At 46.1% G+C, this 23,104-nt stretch overlaps 2 protein-coding genes across 3 annotated transcripts in view; one reads left to right on the forward strand and one right to left on the reverse strand.

Annotated features, from left to right (window-relative positions):
• Positions 1 to 23,104, reverse strand: part of PAFAH1B1 (platelet activating factor acetylhydrolase 1b regulatory subunit 1) — a 533,693-nt gene that overhangs the window by 347,107 nt on the left and 163,482 nt on the right. For both annotated transcript variants that reach the window (XM_069227017.1, XM_069227018.1), the window contains one exon: positions 19,039 to 19,113. In XM_069227017.1, the coding sequence (XP_069083118.1) occupies positions 19,039 to 19,113 (75 nt within the window). The remainder of the gene's footprint in view (positions 1 to 19,038; positions 19,114 to 23,104) is intronic.
• Positions 12,601 to 15,267, forward strand: LOC138286731 (trichohyalin-like). The gene is made up of 4 exons (XM_069227255.1): positions 12,601 to 12,717; positions 13,043 to 13,750; positions 13,859 to 14,077; positions 14,131 to 15,267. Exons 1-4 carry the CDS (start codon positions 12,601 to 12,603, stop codon positions 15,265 to 15,267), a joined length of 2,181 nt encoding a protein of 726 aa, XP_069083356.1.

Below are 23,104 nucleotides of genomic sequence, written 5' to 3' on the forward strand. Positions count from 1 at the left end.
CAACGCAATCCAGACAGTTAAAACATGCAAGACGGGGACTGGAGTCCCAGTGCTCATCTATGGCAGCTGCAAGCAGTGAAGAGGGCTTCCGGAGGAGAGCGACAAGGGTCATGCGACAGGATGGTGGCTGACTGGTCATGGACTGTTGCTACAACTTCCCTTCCCTAGGGGATATGGGAAATTACTGTTGTCATGGTTGTGTTATCTCATTCAACTTTTGTGAATGCGGCTGCTGTTGCAACAAATGAAGAAAGAAACTCCTAATCCTTGCCTCCGGGTCCTGCCATAGAATCATAAGCACTGAATGGACTACCAAACCCCACCCTAAACATCAGGCAGTGGAAATCAAAACATAACAATGTAACCAAAGAGCGCTCAACAAAGCTTGATATACCCAGGCATCTACTCAAGCATCCAAATCAGACAATCTTGTCTTGTGAATGTGCTGACTGAATACCAAGTAGGAGTCTTACAAATCACCATTACAGGATTGTTTAAAAAGGCATTGTTTGCAGACTAAACTAACAGAATGAGGCTTGGGTTTACCCAGTATGAATCTATTTTCGTTCTGATAAAAGCATAATTGTATAGCACTTACTACCCCCAGATGAGGTGCTGCATCTGTTTTCAGCAAGTAGAATGCTACTCCGGAACCCAAAGGTGGGCTAGCAGAGGGAAATCTTTATTGCTATTGGGGGTGGTAGACATGTGAGTCTGGTAGCTGGATGAATAGGATAAAGAATAGAAGAGGGAGTAGTTTTGAAATGATTATTTGGGAGTTTATAGTAGTAAAAGATTTGGGAAGAGTCAGAGTGGATGTAGGATGTGTTTTGGAAGATTAAATAAGATGAGTCAGTGCTGCTTTTGGGAGATTAGTTACGTTTTCTTTCTGTGCAGTGGAAGGAAACTGAATAAATATGTAGATATATAACCACATATAAGAAGTATACATACATAGTGAGTTTAACATGATACCATATGGAAAATAATCAGGAGGTGTAAAATTGCACTAGATAAAATCCCATATGTACATGCGTGAATACATATTAAGCTCAGGTTTTCCATTTTTGTTGAAAATTAAGGTTTTGTGCTTTTTTTGTTAAATATTATGTTTTCCCAGGTAAGCCTAGAGTTCACTCTACAAGTAGTAAAGCTGCATTTGTTGTATGGAGAAAAAAAAATTCCAGTAACAGAAATTTGTAAAGCTGCTACATGGAAACTTGTTAGTATTCCCCCTAAACATTGTTTGGATTAACATTAAAGAGCAGATGCATTACTCGGTCAGGCAGCCTTTAGGAATCTGTTTAAAGCGATGACAGATTTTTACTGACAAACTGTCGGAAAGAAAATCAGAATCTACCTTGGGAAGAAAACGTGGGTGCGTACTCAAACACCACCTTTGTGTAACACTGTGTATGGTTCATGAGAACAAAGCCTGAATTTCACTAACCCTGTATTGCAGATGGTATTGCAACTAAGAAAGAGGCCTCCCACGAGTTCCTATTAAAGAGAAGGTCTGAGTGGTGGTAAAACCGTTTTAATGCATTCCCAGAAAAATAATCTTAACATGGACCTTGAAGGAAAAGGTTCATGAATGCCATTTCCAGTAAGCAGAGCAGTAATAGCAGCAAGATAAACCTTTGAATATCGCTGAAGCCTCGATCTGGGCAAATAGAAAGTAAGAAAGTAGCTTCCGTTCCCCCCACTTTCATGGATTGATATTTTTCGGAATACACCAGATGAAGATTCTTTTGCATGTGGGAGCATTTGAAGATAGGAACCTGGTTCTGTCAGGACGTCCATACAGTCTCGTGGAACATACAAATGTTCATATTACAAAGGTTTCAGTGACATACTGCCAAAATAAATGAAGAGAAGTTGGAGGAGAAATCCAGTCTTCATGGAAGCCTCAATTATGGTTGCTTCAAAACATTAAGGAAGCTAGAGAACCACTAATGGACGGTCATTTCATCAGTATGAGGATCATTTTCACTCAGTTTGAATTACTGAAGGTATCAGGTTCATCAGCACAAATGCATAGAAACCTTTCTAACCAATTAATCAAACTGGAATTTGCCCTTCTGCTTGGGGACAAAGTCTGAGAATTTCCAGTTTTATCCATTCAAAACAGATCTAGCTGTGGATAGCCACAGACATCGAGGAAGTTATGCAGTACTTCATTGTTTATGATCTGCTCATAATTGTCCTGGAAAATTAGACTGAGTGAACCCAGCTCTGCGTTTTGAACACCCCAAACATGAACAGTCATGATTGACAAGTCTCTGGACATGAGCCATTTCTCAATCACTTGTGCTTTGAGAGACAGTATAGATCTGACCACTCAGTCTGCATGTTCAGGTAAAATATATATATATAATTTTTATTTCTGGAAGAAAATATTTGGTGGACTGCTCAACTCAAGTATATTTAATATGATGTAAACTCTTCGTAGGGACATGCTCCTTGTATTCCAAGATGATCTGTATGAGCGGTTCAACCTATTAGTGAGGTGTTGTTTACAACTGTTTAATCAGAATTGCATGAAATTAAACCCCTTTCAGAATAGAATACTTTGTGCCTTGCCCCACCAGGGCAGGAACTGTATTGCTTCTAGGGTTACAGTTAGTGTGTGTTCCCAACTGCTGCAATATTGGCACCACTGATCACCCAAACACTGCTGAAGTGGCCTCATGTGTGGAGTACTTAAAACATGTAGCATACCATAAACACCCAATAGCAAAAAGATCTGGTAAGAAATTATGGGTGCTGTCTTCAAGAAGATAGATTAAGGAGATTAACAATTAAGGCAGACAGTCTCTCCTACAAAGGATACTTTTGCTGCCTGCTTGTCCCAGCAAAGCTCCCAAGCAGTGGAATGAACTGGTACTGAAGTGGGTTTAAATGGTGAACTCTTAAAACTAATTTGTTCAGATGTCCACGTCTGGATCAACTAATACCCTCTGATGAGCAGCTATTACCAACACACCCTTAGAGAGTCATTTCGGTGCGTCTGAGATGTCATAGAAGAATATATTTCTAGAATAAAAAGCAAATACTTCTTTGGAGGAATGGCTGAAGGGAGGATGTAGTCCACAGAATTGTCATGTTTCCATTAATTAATGACACGCCTTTCAAGATGCATTACCTCTTGCAGATATTTAATGATTTTTTCACTTACATCGACGTACAGAAGAGAAAAGAGATACTGTTCACCCCTGACAGGAAGTTTATCCCTGTGGTCACTAAAGACTGCTGCTCGCCTTTGCTTTTTTAAGAATTATGCTGATTCAACTTCAGTTGCTGTGACCGATGATGTTGCAGCCAATCAGGGATGTGAATCCTCTTCCGAATTGGTGTCAGAGGCCACTAGTGCTTCCTGTACTGCTTCCTATGCATACAGCTTTCAAAATTTCCATGTCACCATCTGCTGCATTTCATCATCAGCTTGAGTCACAAATAAATGGTAGCAGAAAATGTCAGATTTAAAGTGCATTCATGAGTTTCAAGTTTTAGGCCTGTGACTCAGACAGGATGAATGTTGCATAGCTAGACTGAGTAGTCATGAGTAGCTAGGTGAGAGGATTCCACAACACCACTTATTAGGTTTGTATCCATTACTCTTTCACTCAACACCACCAGAAAATGTGTCTTCGCAAGAGATTCTATTTGAAAAATACAGTAACCATTCCCACACGGATCTGTCTGATAAGTAAAACTGGCACTCGCAGCTTACATGGTAGTAGCAGATGTGCCACACAGCTAGTTCCTTGCAGTACCCACATGCAGTTATTTTCTTTTTCAGGAGGAACTGAAAATGTTGTAGTAGAATTCAGTTTACTGCTGCATGAACCATGGTAGAGGCTGGCTGTGGATGTGCCTTTAATAAAATGTGTGTTGCATTTCTTTGGCAGTCTTGCAAGTGTTACTTTGATTGAAGCTGGTTTGGCAAAAACGTCCAGGGTAAAAGCCCAGGGACAAGAGGAAGCAACAGACTCACTGTTGAACGATGGAATATTTAAAATAAAAAATAAAAAAATCACAGTGGATGTAGTTACTGTAGACACTGGTTCACTGGAAGGACTCAGCAGGGGTGTGAAGTAGGTGAACCCGCTAGCGTTGTATAGTAGTCACCACATTCTGAACTCACTGCATGGTACAAGTAATCACAGATTTCTCCCTCCTGTGGAGCGTCATCAGTACTCTATCCTCCATGGCAGGTGGAGAATCTAGCACAGGTAGAATTGACTTGTGTGGCTCAGAAGGTCAGGGTGGCGGCTGTGAACCCAAAGGTAAAACTGGTGAAGTAGCCAGTGGCACCTATGGTGTTCATGGGTCTGTGCATGGTCCCTCAGAGTGGTCATGAAACAGCTGCTAAGGATGTATGTGTGCTACTGTGTCAATGGTCAGTCTTTGCTAAAATGGGAAAGGAGTCATCTTCCTCATCATAATTAACAATTAACCTTCAGTTATTTAGTACCGCAAACTGCACCAAAATTACTCTCCTCCTTCTGAATCTCAGAACCTTACCTGAGGCTGTTGATAGATCTTGCTAGATGATGCTATGGAAAAAGGGTGGAGCAAATTCCTGTCAATAAAATTAAGGGTTGCTGCCATACTGGTGGCTTCAGAGTGAAATTTCATCATTGGTAGTAACTTGGTTGTCGACAGTACAGTCTGTATCAGTGCTGATGCAGTCAATAGTTTTGTAGACAGTATGTAGTTCTGTGGTGTGTATGGAGTCTTCATCATCTGAAGTGTATTTGACAAGGCATTTGACAGAGTGAGTGAGGCTGAGGGAGAAAGTCAGTTGTCTCTCCAAACGTGGGGAATGAAAGACAGTGAGGCTGAGTTTTTTTGGCTTAGAAGATGTTGACAGATGACAAGCCTTTTTTGTATCTTGAAATACCTCAGGAGATGGACTTCAGTACCTGGGAGCTTTCTACTGTTTTTTTTTTTTGTTTTTTTCCAACTGACAAGGTCGCTACTTTGATTTTGAAAGCCCTCAGATACCATTTCACAGAACGTTTTATGAAACAAGCTTATAAAGCACACTATCCCGAAGATATAAAAGCACTGAGAGAAGTCATTCTGCTGCATTCTAAAAAGCACCCAGAGATACACTAGGGGGACTAAGTGGAAAAAAGCCATCTTTTAAGGTGTTTTTTTTTTTTTTTTTAAGACACAGTAGGAGTCTGTTCAAAAATGTGAGCAGGCAAGGTGTCCCAATAGTTTGGCAGCAACCACCAAAATGCAACAGTCTCCAAATCTGCCCTTTCGACATCTGGGAATTATCACCTTAAGGAAGGATAATCTGACAAGCCTGCTAGAAGTGTACCAGCGAAAGTGTATTAGGTTGGCTGGGTCCTTTCTGATGCAGGGCTTAAAAAAAAAAAAAAAAAAAAGAAATCCACACACGCAGGGCACCTGAAAGGTGATCCTTTTACTGATTGAGCCAGAGGAGACAGCAGATCCAGTCTGACCGAGAGACATTTAGGGATGTTCAGGATGAGGCAGGTAGCCACATTCTGAGCAATCTGAAACTTTGATGCCTTGAAAGCCTTGAGATACAATAGTCCAGTCACAAGGTGACAAGTGCAAGGACTACTGACTTCCAATGAGATACATGGGAAGATCTTTCTCAGGTTTGTAATGATGAGGAAACAGCTGCTAGTGGTCTGGCTGACCAGAGTCTCAAAGTTCAAGGTATCAAAGATGACATCTAAGTTTCTGGTTGACTTGACCGTATTGGGAAGGTGTCTACATTCTCCAGCCACCAGATTTTGGACAAGATGGGCTCCTGCCAAACACAAAAATCTCATCCACATTGATTTTTAAGGCCTTATCCTTCATCCATTCACTTTTACTGGACATGCATAAATTGAACTTCTCAGCGACAGATGTGAGGTTGAAAGAGATGAACATGACTATTTGGGTGTCATCTACATACAACAGCACATGGAATCCAAAGGAGCGCACCAATTCAGCCAGTGGGTCCACATACAATAAAGAGTTGGGGTCAGAGGCGAGCCCTGGGGCACCCCACAGCTAATAAGTACACTGTTAGTTAAAAAAAAAAAAAAATAGTATGAAGGAGCCTCAGGGCGGTATCACTGACACACATGTGCTGCAGATGCTGTACCATCTGCACGGTGAGACTGTCAAATGCTGCAGGCAAATCGGGCATTGCCAAAATGGCTGCCTCATCACTGTCAACCTGGTGACAGACTGTCTGCAGCCACAATGAGGGCATATTCTGTACTGTGGCCTCTCCTGAAACCATTCCGCTTAGAGTCCCAGATGTTGTACATATAAATGAATTTAACCAATTCCTAGCTGATATATTTTTGAAGTATCTTAGCAGTGGCTGGGGTATGAGGCAGAGGTTCTTCAGATCTTCAGGACCCGCGAATGATAGCCATAGTCCAGGCTTCGTTCCAATTTGCGATTTAGACTGAACCATTAATCATGACGAGGACTTCGACCAGAAGACCATAATTATTAACTGGAATTTTTAGGTGCTACTGAACAGAAAATATATTGTACATAACACTATCACTCCCCTTCACAGTATTAACCTTCACTGTGTTTTACAAATTAGAAGCACTTAGAATCATAAGTAACTTTATAAATCTTTAAAAATGTGCAATATATGTTGTAAATTTCTTAACAATTGAACAAGTTAAGATAAAGAAATAAAATACATATCAATTAATACAATAAAGATTGGATTATTTAATTGCCAAATAGATATCTTACCGTGGAAGTCTAGGATTACTTCCCCCTTGCATTGACCATACAACATTAACTTGTGTTTATTAAGTAGCCAGGGAGCTCAAATGGTTCCGCCCGGCTTGACGCTGGATTGGCTGCCCTTTGATTTAGTGCCTATACTGCACATTTTTTTATATGCAGCTATATACAAATATCTAATTCCAACTTAAATGCAATTTCTCAATTAAAGTGCTGAGTGTGCTTTTTTTGGGGGGTTTCACAGTTTCCCCCCAACCGGACTAGAGATGCAGCAGAAGCCTGTGCCCTTTTTGGGGCTTTCCTAAGTAGTGCAGGAGCGTCAGTCTTCACTTGAGATAACGGTCAGCTGCCAAGGGTTTTAGCTGAACATTTTCTATATATCTTGCAGTCTTTAATTGTGTGACGCATTAGTCGCTGCAGATTCACATGCTGTGCACATCCCGCCATCTGGTGTTGGGCTCGGAGTGTTACAAGTTGTTTTTCTTCGAAGAAGTCTTTTCGAGTCACGAGATCGAGGGACTCCTCCCATTTCGGCTCCATTGCGCATGGGCGTCGACTCCATCTTAGATTGTTTTCTCCGCAGAGGGTGAGGTAGGAGTTGTGTATTACAGTAATAGTGCCCATGCAATGGAGTAAATATGTATGTACATAATGTGGTTTAAAGTGATCTATTTACAAATTTACAAATGTTCAAGATGAACTTCAAACGGCTGCAGGCTCCCGGGGAGGCGGGCAGGCGCATGTGAATCTGCAGCGTCTCATGCCACGAACAGATGTACACTGGGTAAGTGACATTTTCCATTCGATGGCATGTGTAGCTGCAGATACACATGCTGTGCACAGACTAGTAAGCAGTTATCTCCCCAAAAGCGGTGGTTCAGCCTGTAGAAGTTGAAGTTGTTTGAAACAAAGTTCGTAGTACTGCTTGTCCTGCTGTGGCTTGTTGTGCTGTTAACACATCCACGCAGTAGTGCTTGGTAAATGTATGAGGCGTAGACCATGTGGCTGCCTTACATATTTCAGTCATTGGAATGTTTCCTAGAAAGGCCATGGTAGCACCTTTCTTTCTAGTTGAGTGTGCCTTTGGCGTTATAGGCAGTTCTCTTTTTGCTTTGAGATAACAGGTTTGAATACATTTAACTATCCATCTAGCAATGCCTTGTTTGGATATTGGGTTTCCTGTATGAGGTTTTTGGAAATCAACAAATAATTGTTTTGTTTTCCGAATTTGTTTTGTTCTGTCAATGTAGTACATTAACGCTCTTTTGATGTCTAATGTATGTAGTGCTCTTTCAGCTACAGAATCTGGCTCTGGAAAGAACACTGGTAGCTCTACTGTTTGATTCAAGTGGAACGTTGATATGACTTTTGGTAAGAACTTAGGATTTGTTCGTAAAACTACCTTATGCTTGTGTATCTGAATAAAGGGTTCTTGTATGGTAAATGCTTGTATTTCACTTACTCTTCTTAGAGATGTGATGGCAATTAGAAAAGCTACTTTCCATGTGAAGTATTGTATCTCACATGAGTGCATGGGTTCAAACGGTGGACCCATGAGCCGTGTTAAGACAATGTTAAGGTTCCACGAAGAAACTGGCGGCGTCCTTGGTGGGATAATTCTCTTTAGACCTTCCATAAAAGCCTTTATGACTGGGATCCTAAATAGTGACGTTGAGTGCGTAATTTGCAGATAAGCTGAAATTGCGGTGAGATGTATTTTAATGGATGAAAAAGCTAGCTTTGACTTTTGTAAGTGCAGTAGGTAGCTGACGATGTCTTTAGCAGATGCGTGTATGGGTTGTATTGGTTTATTATGGCAGTAATAAACAAATCTTTTCCACTTATTTGCATAGCAATGTCTTGTGGTTGGTTTCCTAGCTTGTTTTATGACCTCCATACATTCCTGTGTGAGGTCGAAATGTCCGAATTCTAAGACTTCAGGAGCCAAATTGCTAGATTCAGCGATGCTGGATTTGGATGTCTGATCTGTTGTTTGTGTTGTGTTAACAGATCTGGTCTGTTTGGTAGTTTGACATGAGGCACTACTGAGAGGTCTAGTAGTGTTGTATACCAAGGTTGTCTTGCCCAAGTTGGTGCTAATAGTATGAGTTTGTTTTGACTCAATTTGTTTACCAGATATGGAAGGAGTGGGAGAGGGGGAAAAGCGTATGCAAATATCCCTGACCAACTCATCCATAACGCATTGCCCTGATGTTGCTCCTGTGGGTATTTGGATGCGAAGTTTTGGCATTTTGTGTTTTCTTTTGTTGCAAATAGGTCTATTTGTGGTGTTCCCCATTTTTGGAAGTATGTGTTTAGTATTTGGGGGGTGAATCTCCCATTCGTGGATCTGTTGGTGATCCCTAGAGAGATTGTCTGCTAACTGATTCTTAATCCCTGGAATAAACTGTGCTATTAGGCGAATGTGGTTGTGAATCGCCCAATGCCATATTCTCTATGCCAGGAGACACAACTGTGTCGAGTGTGTTCCTCCCTGTTTGTTCAGATAATACATTGTTGTCATGTTGTCTGTCTTGAAAAGAATGTGTTTGTGGCTTATAATGGGTTGAAAAGCTTTCAGCGCTAGAAATACTGCCAGTAGTTCTAAGTGATTTATGTGCAACTGTCTTTGCTGAGTGTCCCATTGTCCTTGGATGCTGTGTTGGTTGAGGTGTGCTCCCCACCCTATCATGGAGGCATCTGTTATTACGTATTGAGGCACTGGGTCTTGGAAAGGCCGCCCTTGGTTTAAATTTATATTGTTCCATCATTGAAGCGAGGTGTATGTTTGGCGGTCTATCAACACTAGATCTAGAAGTTGACCCTGTGCCTGTGACCATTGTGATGCTAGGCACTGTTGTAAGGGCCGCATGTGCAATCTTGCGTTTGGGACAATGGCTATGCACGAGGACATCATGCCTAGTAGTTTCATCACTATCTTGACTTGTATCTTTTGTTTTGGATACATGGCCTGTATTACATTGTGAAATGCCTGTACTCTTTGTGGACTTGGAGTGGCAATCCCTTTTGTTGTGTTGATTGTCGCCCCTAAGTATTGCTATGTTTGACACGGCTGAAGGTGTGGCTTTGTGTAGTTAATTAAGAAACCTAGTTTGTGGAGGGTTTCTATGACGTAATTTGTGTGTTGTGAACACCGTTTTTGCGTGTTGGTTTTGATTAACCAATCGTCTAGGAACGGGAACACATGTATTTGCTGCCTTCTGATATGAGCAGCTACTACTGCCAGGCATTTTGTAAAAACTCTTGGCGCAGTTGTTATCCCGAATGGCAACACTTTGAATTGGTAATGTCCCCTTTGGAATACAAACCTTCAGTACTTTCTGTGTGAAGGATGTATCGATATATGGAAGTATGCATCCTTTAGGTCTAGTGTTGTCATATAGTCTTTTTGTTTGAGCAATGGGATTACGTCCTGTAATGTTACCATGTGAAAGTGATCTGATTTGATGTAGATATTTAGTGTTCTGAGATCTAATATAGGTTTTAGAGTTTTGTCTTTTTGGGGTATGAGAAAGTACAGCGAGTAAACTCCTGTTCCTCTCTGATGAATTGGTACTATTTCTATTGCATCTTTTTGTAACAACGCTTGGACCTCCAGTTGTAGAAGATCCATGTGTTGTTTTGACATATTGTGTGTTTTCGGTGGGATATTTGGAGGGAATTTGAGAAATTCTATGCAATAACCATGCTGGATAATTGCCAGGACCCAAGATTGTTATTTCCTCCCATTGTTTGTAGTACTTGGTTAACTTCCCCCCCCCCCCCACAGGTGTTATGTGTTGGGGATTTGTGTCGTCTAAGTCACTGCTTGTTTCGTGGAGTTTTGGGACTTTGGAACTCCCCTCTACTTTTTTGGAATTGTCCCCCTTTATATTGTCCCCGAAAACTTCCCCGCTGATATTGGCTCTGATAAGTGGGCCTTGTTTGTGAGGTTGTGGGTTCCGTGTTTTGTCCTCGAAACGGTGTTTTGCAAAATGTGCCTCTGCTCTGTGGGGAGTAGAGTGCGCCCATGGCTTTGGCCGTATCAGTGTCCTTTTTCAGTTTTTCGATGGCAGTGTCCACCTCCGGCCCAAACAACTGATGTCCGTTAAATGCCATAGTTAGCACAGCTTGTATTTCCGGCTTGAATCTTGATTTACCCAGTCATGCATGTCTCCTTATTGTCACTGCTGTGTTTACAGTTCTAGCAGCTGTGTCTGCCGCATCCATTGCTGACCGTATCTGATTGTTTGGGATACTCTGTCCTTCCACCACTTGCTGTGCTCTCTTTTGGAACTCCTTGGGCAAATGTTCTATAAAGTGTTGCATTTCGTCCCAATGAGCCCTATCGTATCTGGCCAACAAAGCCTGTGAGTTTGCAATACGCCACTGGTTTGCTGCCTGTGCCGCCACCCTTTTCCCTGCTGTGTCGAACTTACGACTCTTTGTCTGGAGGTGGTGCATCTCCTGAAGTGTGTGAGTTTGCCCTCTTGCGAGCTGCCCCTACTACCACGGAGTCCGGTGTTAACTGTTGTGTGATGTACACTGGGTCTGTTGGTGGCGGTTTATATTTTTTCTCCATTCTTGGAGTAATGGCCCTTCCTTTTACAGGCTCCTCAAACACTTGTTTGGAGTGTTTTAGCATTCCAGGTAGCATGGGGAGACTCTGGTACTGGCTGTGTGTGGACGACAGTGTATTAAATACAAAGTCGTCTTCAATTGGCTCTGCATGCAGGCTGACATTATGAAACGCTGCTGCCCTTGACACCACCTGTGCGTAGGCTGTACTATCTTCTGGTGGTGACGGTCTAGCTGGATAACAGTCAGGGCTGTTATCTGACACTGGCGCATCAAAGATCACACGCGTCTGGATCATCCTGACTCATCCCTGTATGAGTTGGGGATTGCATTGGTGGAGTGGCTACCGGTGATGGTTGCGGAGAGCGTTGTGGAGATGGTGGCGGGGAGCGTTGTGGAGATGGTGGCGGGGTTACTTGTTTAGCCACCTTTGCTTGTGGCTGCTTGTCTTTGTCTTGGAAGGCAAGTTTGCATTTCATTCAAATCGGAGGGAGAGTGCTGATCTTCCCTGTTTCTTTTTGGATGTGGAGCCTTCTTTGGGAGTAGTCTGGCTCCATTGTCTCCAGTTCCTGTCCAAATCTATGTATTTGCATTTGTGAGGACAGGCCATGTTCCTCTGTGTAGGAACTTGATTTCGGTTCCGAGGCCGGATGTTTCGGTATCGAAACCTTTCCGGCTGTCTTTTTCGGTTCCAACGACACTTTTTTGCTCTTCAGCGGACAGATTTCTCGGTGCCGACTTGGTTCGGTGCCGCTCTCTCGGTGCCGAGATTGCTCTGACCCAGTGTCTCGGGGTAGAGTCTGCTCTGACCCGGTGTCTCGGGATCGAATGTGCTCTGTGCCAGTATCTCAACCGAGTCGGATGACTTCGACACATGCATGCCCTTTTTCGGTGCCGATGCCCGGTCACCTATTTTTCGGGTTAAGCCATGGCCTGTTGGCGATGGCGTCCCCTGGGCTTCACTGGTCTTTACGTGAGTCTTGTGTATCGAAGTCTTACTCGCGGTTTTCGGCGTCTGTTCATGATCGACCTCTTTCGAGTCCGAATCCTCGATGGAGAAGGCTTCCTCTTGTTCCTCCATGTGTTTTTGTCCTGTCGGCACCAACGCCATCTGTAATCTTCTTGCTCTTCGGTCCCTTAAAGTCTTTCTGGACCGAAATGCTCGACAGGCCTCACAGGTATCCTCTTTGTGTTCTGGTGACAAACACAAATTACAGACCAAATGCTGATCTGTATAAGGATACTTGTTGTGGCATTCGGGGCAGAAGCGGAATGGGGTCCGTTCCATTAGCCTTGAAGACGCATGCGGTCGGGCCGACCAGGCCCCGCCGGGGGATCGAAAACCCCGTAGGGCCGCCAGAGCTCTTCCGAATTCGGTGTCGATCTGCTGTAACTAACCCGATACCGAACGCAAACAATACCGTCTAATTTTCCGAGTTTTTCACTAACTTTCCGAACCAAAGCGCGGAGCAAAAAGGAACACGTCCGAACCCGATGGCGGAAAGAAAACAATCTAAGATGGAGTCGACGCCCATGCGCAATGGAGCCGAAAGGGGAGGAGTCCCTCGATCTCGTGACTCGAAAAGACTTCGAAGAAAAAACACTTGTAACACTCCGAGCCCAACACTAGATGGCGGGATGTGCACAGCATGTTTATCTGCAGCTACACATACCATTGAACATATATATATATTTATAAATAAATATACATAAGAGACCGAGCGAGAGAGCCAGAGCGAGCGAGAGAGCCAGAGCGAGCCAGAGCGAGCGAGAGAGCCAGAGCGAGCGAGAGAGCCAGAGCGAGCGAGAGAGCCAGAGCGAGCGAGAGAGCCAGAGCGAGCGAGAGAGCCAGAGCGAGCGAGAGAGCCAGAGCGAGCGAGAGAGCGCGAGCGCGCGAGAGCGCGAGAGCGCGAGAGCGCGAGAGCGCAAGAGAGAGCGCGAGCAAGAGAGCGCGAGCAAGAGAGCGCGAGCAAGAGAGCGCGAGCAAGAGAGCGCGAGCAAGAGAGCGCGAGCAAGAGAGCGCGAGCAAGAGAGCGCGAGCAAGAGAGCGCGAGCAAGAGAGCGCGAGCAAGAGAGCGCGAGCAAGAGAGCGCGAGCAAGAGAGCGCGAGCAAGAGAGCGCGAGCGAGAGAGCGCGAGCGAGAGAGCGCGAGCGAGAGAGCGCGAGCGAGAGAGAGCGCGCGCGAGAGCGCGCGAGCGAGAGAGCGCGAGCGAGAGAGCGCGCGAGAGAGCGCGAGCGAGAGAGCGCGCGAGAGAGCGCGAGCGAGAGAGCGCGAGCGAGAGAGCGCGCGAGAGAGCGCGAGCGAGAGAGCGCGAGCGAGAGAGCGCGCGAGAGAGCGCGCGAGAGAGCGCGAGAGAGCGCGAGAGAGCGCGAGAGAGCGCGAGAGAGCGCGAGAGAGCGCGAGAGAGAGCGAGCGCGAGAGAGAGCGAGCGCGAGAGAGAGCGAGCGCGAGAGAGAGCGAGCGCGAGAGAGAGCGAGCGCGAGAGAGAGCGAGCAAGAGAGAGAGCGAGCAAGAGAGAGAGCGAGCAAGAGAGAGAGCGAGCAAGAGAGAGAGCGAGCGCGAGAGAGAGCGAGCGAGAGAGAGCGAGCAAGAGAGCGAGCAAGAGAGAGCGAGCAAGAGAGCGAGCAAGAGAGCGAGCAAGAGCGCGAGCGAGCAAGAGCGCGAGCGAGCAAGAGCGCGAGCGAGCAAGAGCGCGAGCGAGAGCGCGAGCGCGAGAGAGAGCGCGAGAGAGAGCGCGAGAGAGAGAGCGCGAGAGAGAGAGCGCGAGAGAGAGAGAGCGCGAGAGAGAGCGCGAGAGAGAGAGCGCGAGAGAGAGAGAGCGCGAGAGAGAGAGAGCGCGAGAGAGAGAGAGCGCGAGAGAGAGAGAACGCGAGAGAGAGAGAACGCGAGAGAGAGAACGCGAGAGAGAGAACGCGAGAGAGAGAACGCGAGAGAGAGAACGCGAGAGAGAGAACGCGAGAGAGAGAACGCGAGAGAGAGAACGCGAGAGAGAGAACGCGAGAGAGAGAACGCGAGAGAGAGAACGCGAGAGAGAGAACGCGAGAGAGAGAACGCGAGAGAGAGAACGCGAGAGAGAACGCGAGAGAGAGAACGCGAGAGAGAAAGAGCAACAGCAAGAGCAAGAGCGAGCAAGAGAGCAAGAGCAAGAGCGAGCAAGAGAGCAAGAGCAAGAGCGAGCAAGAGAGCAAGAGCAAGAGAGAGCAAGAGAGCAAGAGCAAGAGCGAGCAAGAGAGCAAAAGAACAAGATCGAGCAAGAGAGCGGCAAGATCGAGCAAGAGAGCGGCAAGATCGAGCAAGAGAGCGGCAAGATCGAGCAAGAGAGCGGCAAGAGAGCGGCAAGAGAGCGGCAAGAGAGCGGCAAGAGAGCGGCAAGAGAGCGGCAAGAGAGCGGCAAGAGAGCGGCAAGAGAGCGGCAAGAGAGCGGCAAGAGAGCGGCAAGAGAGCGGCAAGAGAGCGGCAAGAGAGAGCAAGAGCGAGAGAGAGCAAGAGCGAGAGAGAGCAAGAGCGAGAGAGAGCAAGAGCGAGAGAGAGCAAGAGCGAGAGAGAGCAAGAGCGAGAGAGAGCAAGAGCGAGAGAGAGCAAGAGCGAGAGAGAGCAAGAGCGAGAGAGAGCAAGAGCGAGAGAGAGAGCGAGCAAGAGCGAGAGCGAGCAAGAGCGAGAGCGAGCAAGAGCGAGAGCGAGCAAGAGCGAGAGCGAGAGCGAGCAAGAGCGAGAGAGCAAGAGCAAGCGCGAGAGAGAGCAAGAGCAAGCGCGAGAGAGAGCAAGCGCGAGAGAGAGCAAGCGCGAGAGAGAGCAAGCGCGAGAGAGAGCAAGCGCGAGAGAGAGCAAGCGCGAGAGAGAGCAAGCGCGAGAGAGAGCAAGCGCGAGAGAGAGCAAGCGCGAGAGAGAGCGCAAGAGCAAGCGCGAGTGTGTGTGAGCGCAAGAGAGCGCGTGTGTGAGCGCACGAGAGCGCGTGTGTGAGCGCACGAGAGCGCGTGTGTGTGTGAGAGCGTGTGAGTGTGAGGGTTTGGTGAGGTACAAATCCAGGTGGGTGTCTGCTGGGGAATTGGTCTGATAGTCGTTCCAAGGGTCAGGAGCCCTCAGGCAGACCCTGGACTGCCAGAGCTGAGGCAGCGGGTGAAGTCGAGGGGGCAGGGGTTCAAGGTGGACTTCATCACCAAGGACTGCGAGATCACCTGGTTCAGCTTGGTAGTTAGGTGCAGACCATGGATTGAGGCAGTGGTGACCTGCAGCCATTTAAACAAGCACACAAGCTAGATGCTGGTACTACAGAAGGATGGATGGATGGATGGTAGTGGTACTCACTGAGATCTTCTGCAATAGGCTTTCGGCCGGCAGGAGCCCTTCAGCTTCAACATCATACAGAGTCTCCTCCTACAATAACGCCTCTTCAATTTTAGCACCAGATGTGCCCGGCTGCTTTAGAGCTTTCTCACCTTTGCCAAAGAAGTTCAGAATGTCAAGTGTCTTCCTCTCCTCGGCGCTGCACCATTGCAGCCAAGGCGATGCACCCCACTGTTCTGAAAGGTGGTCTTGTTACGGAACAAAATATTTGCCGCACAAGATTCCTCTCCGTTATTAGGGGACAGACACAGGATACCAACTTCGTGCAAATCTGTCCTGAGATATGTAGCATGGCAAGATGGGCAGAGCCGAAAGGGAACCCTTCCCATCATGAGTACATTTTCAACTGTCAAAGTTGCTGGTGTCAAAGGGCAGTGCACCCTGCTGCGGAGAATCTGTCGACCACGAAAAAGGAACAGAATGGAAATAACACTGACGGGTAGACTGACACGAGGGAGATTGTTTGGACAGATGAGGGACTGTGCCTAAGGCCAGACGAGAACACCTAGTGGCATCAAACTGGAGCTCCCATATACACACCAGAACCAGACAATAGAAAAAAACAATCTTACTCTGGACCCAATGCCCATGTGCATTGCCTACAATAGGTGGAGTCACTACACCTCATGACTCAAAAATAGTTGTTAGAAACAAAAAGAAAAGTTTCACATGTCCAAGCCCAAAACTAGATGTCAGAAGTCAGCACAGCATGTGTATCTACAGAATGTAATGCATACAAAATAGATTTATGTGTAGAGATGCTAGTAGCGCTCAGACTCCAGTCACACACAATGTGCAGTAGACAAATGAGGAAAAGCAGCCTCTCGGGTCTGGTTTCCACTGACCTCCCACCTCACTGGATGTAAGTGTCAACATTTACAGCCTTTTTCACTATTTTTAACTCTAAAGTGCTATGATAATGTTACTGTGATATTGCCATCTTGGCGGGGAAGATTGAACTATATAAATATATTTAAGATTCAGTGCCAGAAGTGAATGTTGTAAAGACAACCGCACTGAGCATGGCATAGAATATGAAGGAAGGAATTGTTTACCTGTAACTCCAGTTCTCTCGTAGGGGAATCTCTGTTGAAGTCATAAGCATTTGAATAGGTCCGCCTACATGCAGGTAGCACTTCTTTATATAGTCTCTTAAGTGTAGATGTTCACCTTATATTAGGAAGGTCTGTGGAGACACTTAGGAAAGAAAATAGTATGCAGCCTAGGCAAACAGGCTACAGTGGTGTAATTCTTCAGATTGCACTTAACGAAAAGGGTTATAACACTCCAAATTTAGTGCTCAGGGAGGTTTACACCCCTCCCTTGGGGGTCATGTCAGACTAGTGCCTGCTGGTGGCTGGCTGGCTGAAACTGATCAGTCCTCACACGGTTAGTTGGTGTGTTTTCTCTGGGTGCATGCAATAATAAATCAGTCACTGGCATCGGTGAGGACTTAATACAAGATGTTTAACAGCAAACATCCCTAGTTTCAGTGAAGCCATCATGTAGCTGGGGAACTCAATGACCATTGTCCAGCACATGTACTTAAAGTGGCTCCCTTGTTCACTCACTATGTCTAAGAATCGGCAAAGACATAGCAGGGGCATATCTGCTCATGTACATATGTCCTCTCATGCAATGTAATGAACCCTGCCCTAGGGCTGTAAGGCCTGCTGTAGGGGTGACTGACATATATTGCCTGCAGTGTTTAGGGGATATGGCACACAGCTGGATGCTATGCGGTGTTTTCACTTTTATATGCACCAAGACACGCAGCCTGCAATAGGAGTCTGTGTGTGCTAGGTGAGAGGTCCCTGAGGGTGGCACTATACATGCTGCAGACCTTGAGGGACCTCTTTGGTACCCACGCCCTAGGTACCAGGGGTTAACATTTACTAGGGACTTACAGAGGAGCCAGAGATAGTGCCAGTTGGGGAACAATTGTACAGTTTAAGGGAAAGAGATCCAGCACTGGGGACATGGTTAGCAGGAAGCCAGTGCACTTTCAGTCGAAGTTGCATCATATGCCATGCCACTCTCAAACTCGGGAGGTACAACCTATGTAGTAGGCTGGAAAGACCACAGAACACTATCAGGAAAATGAGAGACGGGGATAAAACCACTGGCAGTATAAAGAAAAGTGGCAGCAGGGATATAACAGCAGTAGGAAGGGGGTCAAAGGAAGCTACAGGGAGAAAGTCACAAAGAAGATGATGGGGTAGAACTGTAGAGGAAGACATGAGTGCTACGAAGCTCACATAGTGACAACACATACAAGTCGAGGCTAGCTACAAGAATGCAAGGGAGTGGGAACAGAGATAGAATCTAGAGAAGTGCATGATCCAGGACCTATCCCTGGTGAGTAAATGGACAGATATTCGGAGGGGAGAATACGATAAGGACAACTAGCATCAGACAAACTTACACAGGAGTAGGGAAAGTCTGAACCAAAGCCGCTCCAGCGCCTCTGGTCAAGTCTTATCTTCACTTGTTCTGCTCACAAAGTTCTAGTGTCCCACTGAATTTCTTATACCTCAGCTCCCTCCGTGGGGGCTGTCCCAGTGTGTTCCTGGAGACAGCCCATAGGGTGGCAGGTAGCCCTGCACCAGCTGCTGGAATAATGCTCTTAAGCTGCGGCAGGTGTACATGGATGATAGGCAGAGGCGTGGAAGGGAAGCCTCTAGTCAGTTAGTTGTTATGAAAACTAAGATGAGAATGGATGGTCCATCTGGGAAAGCATGGGGAGGCAGTGGACAGACAGAAGTTAAAAGCTCACTACACAGTATGGTGGAAAGCAGTACTGAGCACCAGTGATTTTGCAGAAGTTGCACATTGATTTGTGCTACATCTTTCGATGACACTATATTCTGGCTGGCAAAATGCATGCAGTTTGTCATCCAAAAACTCAGGTTCAGATGGCTAGGATAGAAACAAAAGGATTACAGAGACTCTAAGGAGTGTTTGTTAATTACAGGCAACACATATTGTCCAAGCTTACAATATGCCCTGGAGCACGTTCAAGTGATATTTATAGGCTTTCACCTTTTAAAAGAAGCAGGAAGGCTTTAAGTACAAATAACGCATGTGTCTGCTAAGATTAATATATTGGGGACGTTAGTCCCTAGCTATCCTACTCATTCATGGGAAGGAAGATCACCCCTACTTGAGACCCTGGCACCATTTCTACTTAACAAATCTCACAAGGCTACAAGACACAAATACCTGCTGAGACAGTATCTCTAAGATATCACTTAAAAATAAAAAATAAAATAAAAAAAAGTTAAGTGGCTAGGCAGTGCTGCTACCAGTACCCCTTCTTATAATGACAGCATGCAGTTCTCAAACCCTGCAATCACACTACGTACCTTTTTTTGTAATCTTATCACAGATGTCCATTTTTTTTCCAAAAGTCCAGCATACTTTTTATCTAACTCTTCATTCTGAAAAGGGAAAACAGATACCAGAGTTCAAACATTGAATACTGCAAATTATATACAGTGCTCATAAGAGAGTAAGAGGTACAGGCGGCAATGATTACCCTTTCATAACATGTATGCATATCAAGCTTATCAAAGTAAAATAAATATCCCCATTGCCAGAGACTGCGTAAAACATACTATTTAAACAACCGATTCGGACAAAAAACTCATCAGGAAGGTTTCTCTTCGACATTTGCCCTCCAGAGTTTCACTTCAGAATACATCCACTGAAATTTTAAAATGTTCAGTTGTTCACAATGAAATATGGTTGCCTGAAAAATAGACATGCAGAAGTAATATTTGGAAACAAAATTCGACATTACCAAGAGGCTCAGCTTTACTGGAACAGAGCCACGGAGGTGGAAACTGCCCTTGTTGAATGCGCTCTAGGCCTTTGTAGAGGTTGTCCTGCTGCAGAATGGCAGAACTGAATAGTTGCCGATAGCCACCTTGCTATCGTTGGCCTTGTTTCTGAAGAACCCAGGCACCTAGGTCCATAGGAAAGTAATAACTGATCAGATTTGCGAAAAGTTTTAGTTAGTTGAAGATAGATACCTCTTCACATCCAATGTGCGGAGGGATTTTACCGCTGGAGATGTCAGATTAGGAAAATATGTCCGGAGTATAACTGGTTGATTCAGATGGAACCGAGAAGGAACTTTAGGAATTAATTTTGGATTTGTTTTGGGAATGCCAAAATCATCAGTAAAATGCAGAAGAGGCTGTTGTGTAATAAAAGCCTGCATTTCACCAACCCTTCTGGAGGAAGTGATCGCTAGAAGGAAAGCAACCTTCCACGTAAGGAACTTAAGATCTGCTTTATGTATGGGTTCAAAAGGAGGTTTCATTAGTTGTGAGAGTACAACATTAAGGTGCCATTCAGGAGGAGGCAATGTTACTGGAGGAAAGAACTTGAATAAACCTCATGAATTGTTTATTAAGACGTGACAACCAAAGTGAGGCAGTGTGCAAGGAAATGCCTCCTTGGTATGGTTACCCCCCCCCCCTGACTTTTTGCCTTTTGCTGAAGCCAGTTATGATTGAAAGTGTGCTGGGACCCCGCTAACCAGGTCCCAGCACCAGTGTTCTTTCCCTAAACTATACCTTTGCTTCCACAATTGGAACAGCCCTGGCACTCAGATAAGTCCCTTGTAAATGGTACCCCTGGTACCAAGGGCCCTGATGCCAGGGAAGGTCTCTAAGGGCTGCAGCATGTCTTATGCCACCCTGGGGACCCCTCACTCAGCACATGCACACTGCCTCCCAGCTTGTGTGCGCTGGTGGGGAGAAAATGACTAAATCGGCATGGCACTCCCCTAAGAGTGCCATGTTAAACTCACACTGTCTGTGGCATAGGTAAGTCACCCCTCTAGCAGGCCTTACAGCCCTAAGGCAGGGTGCACTATACCACAGGTGAGGGCATATGTGCATGAGCACTATGCCCCTACAGTGGCTAAGCAAAACCTTAGACATTGTAAGTGCAGGGTAGCCACACGAATCGATGTCTGGGAGTTTGTCAAACACAAACTCCACAGTTCCATAATGGCTACACTGAAATCTAGGAAATTTGGTATCAAACTTCTCAGCACAATAAATGCACACTGATGCCAGTGTGGAATTTATTGTAAAATGCACCCAGAAGGCATCTTAGAGATGCCCCCTGAATACCAACCCAACTTCTAGTGTTAGGCTGGCCAGTTTCTGCCAGCCTGCCACAACCACACGAGTTGCTGATTACATGGGGAGAGTGCCTTTGTCACTCTGTGGCCAGGAACAAAGCCTGTACTGGGTGGAGGTGCTTCTCACCTCCCCCTGCAGGAACTAAAACCTGGCGGCGTGCCTCAAAGGCTCACCCCTTTTGTTACAGCGCCACAGGGTATCCCAGCTAGTGGAGATGCCTGCCCCTCCCGCCACTGCCCCCACTTTTGCGGGCAAGGCTGGAGAAGATAATGAGAAAAACAAGGAGTCACCACTCACCAGTCAGGACAGCCACTAAGGTGTCCTGAGCTGCTGTGACCCCCTGCCTTTAGGAATCCTCCATCTTGAGATTGGAGGATTCCCCCAATAGGATTTAGGATGTGCCCCCCTCCCCTCAGGGAGGAGGCACAAAGAGTGTAGCCACCCTCCAGGACAGTAGCCATTGGCTACTGCCCCCCAGACCTAAACACACCCCTACATTTAATATTTAGGGGCACCCAAGAACCCAGAAAAATAGATTCCTGCAACCTGAAACAAGAAGGATTACTGACTTGAAAGCCCTGCAGAGACGACGGAAGACGACAACTGCTTTGGCCCCTACCCTACCGGCCTGTCTCCTGACTCCAAACACTGCAACAGTGATGCATCCGACAGGGACCAGCGACCTCTGAAGCCTCAGAGGACTGTCCTGAACCCCAAAGACCAAGAAACTCCTGTGAGCAGCTGCTCTGCTCAACAACAAGCAACAACTTTGCAACTTCTAAAGACTTCACTCTTCCCACCGGAAGTGTGAGACTTCACCCTCTGCACCAAACACCCCTGGCTTGAGCTGCAGAGAACCAACACCACAGGGAGGACTCCCAGGCGACTGCGACCTCGTGAGTAGCCCGAGACGACCCCCCTGGACCCCCACAGCGACGCATGCAAAGAGAATCCAGAGGTTCCCCCGACCGCCTGTAACAAGGAACCCGACGCCTGGACCAAGCACTGCACCTGCAGCCCCCAGGACCAGAAGGAACTGAACCTCAGTGCAGGAGTGAACCCCAGGCGACCCTCTGCCCAGCCCAGTTGGTGGCTGGCCAGAGAAAACCCCCTGTGCCCTGCCTGCATCGCTAGAATCCTATACAAAACCCGACACCTGCTTTGAACACTGCACCGGCCGCCCCTGTGCCGCTGAGGGTGTGTTTTTTGTGCCTACTTGTGTCCCCCCGTGCCCTCCAAAACCCCCTGGTCTGCCCACCGAAGACGCAGGTACTTAACTGCAGGCAGACTGGAACCGGAGCACCCCTGTTCTTCATAGGTTCTTATGTGTTTTGGACACCTCTTTGACCTCTGCACCTGACCAGCCCTGAGCTGCTAGTGTGGTAACTTTGGGGTTGCCTTGAACCACCAACGGTGGGCTGCCTATGCCCAGGAACATAGACTTGTAAGTGTCTTACTTACCTGAAAAACTAACCATTACTTACCTCCCCCAAGAACTGTTGATTTTTGCACAGTGTCCACTTTTAAAATAGCTTGCCATTTTTTTTTAAAACTGTACGTGATTGCTCCAAATAATAAGTTCCTAACTTACCTGTGTGGAGTACCTTGCACTTTATGTATTTACTTCAAATCTTGAACTTGTGGTTCTAAAAATAAATTAATAAAATATTTTTCTATATAAAAACTATTGGCCTGGAGTTAAGTCTTTGAGTGTGTGTTCCTCGTTTATTGCCTGTGTACAACAAATGCTTAACACTACCCTCTGATAAGCCTACTGCTCGACCACACTACCACAAAATAGACCATTAGAATTATCTAATTTTGCCACTATTTTACCTCTAAGGGGAACCCTTGGACTCTGTGCACACTATCTCTTACTTTGCAATAGTATATACAGAGCCAACTTCCTACACTGTGTCCAAAGAATGTCTGCATGTCGAGATTGCTGCCAAATGCACTTTCACTGAGGAATGCACGAGCCCAGAGTTTGCCAGCATGAACAGGTAAGGTAAAATTTGCTCCGGAGAGGCCTCATAAGCGTGTAAGTTGTGCTGCTGACACCAACAACAGAACCGTTTACATTTAAGTTGATACGTTTTGTTTGTGCTGTCTGCTCTCACCTTAGAAAGTATATTTCTACATTCTGGGGTTAGTCTGAGATATTGAAATTCATGGAATTCTGGAGCCATCCATTCAAGGGCAGTGACGTTGGATCCGGATGTATAATCTTCCCTTGAGGCATTGAAAGTAGCATTGGAGTTGGAGGAAGGCG

This window comes from Pleurodeles waltl, chromosome 3_2 (assembly GCF_031143425.1).
Source record: "Pleurodeles waltl isolate 20211129_DDA chromosome 3_2, aPleWal1.hap1.20221129, whole genome shotgun sequence".
NCBI lineage: Eukaryota > Metazoa > Chordata > Amphibia > Caudata > Salamandridae > Pleurodeles > Pleurodeles waltl.

Excerpts from the sequence above, each read along its gene's own strand:
- LOC138286731 (XM_069227255.1), top strand. The coding sequence starts at position 12,601 with ATGGGGTCCGTTCCATTAGCCTTGAAGACGCATGCGGTCGGGCCGACC. Across the intron at positions 12,718-13,042 it reads GAATTCGGTGTCGATCTGCT|AGACCGAGCGAGAGAGCCAG; the intron begins GTAACTAACCCG and ends AATATACATAAG. Across the intron at positions 14,078-14,130 it reads GAGAGCGCGAGAGAGAGAGC|AGCGCGAGAGAGAGAGAGCG; the intron begins GCGAGAGAGAGA and ends CGCGAGAGAGAG.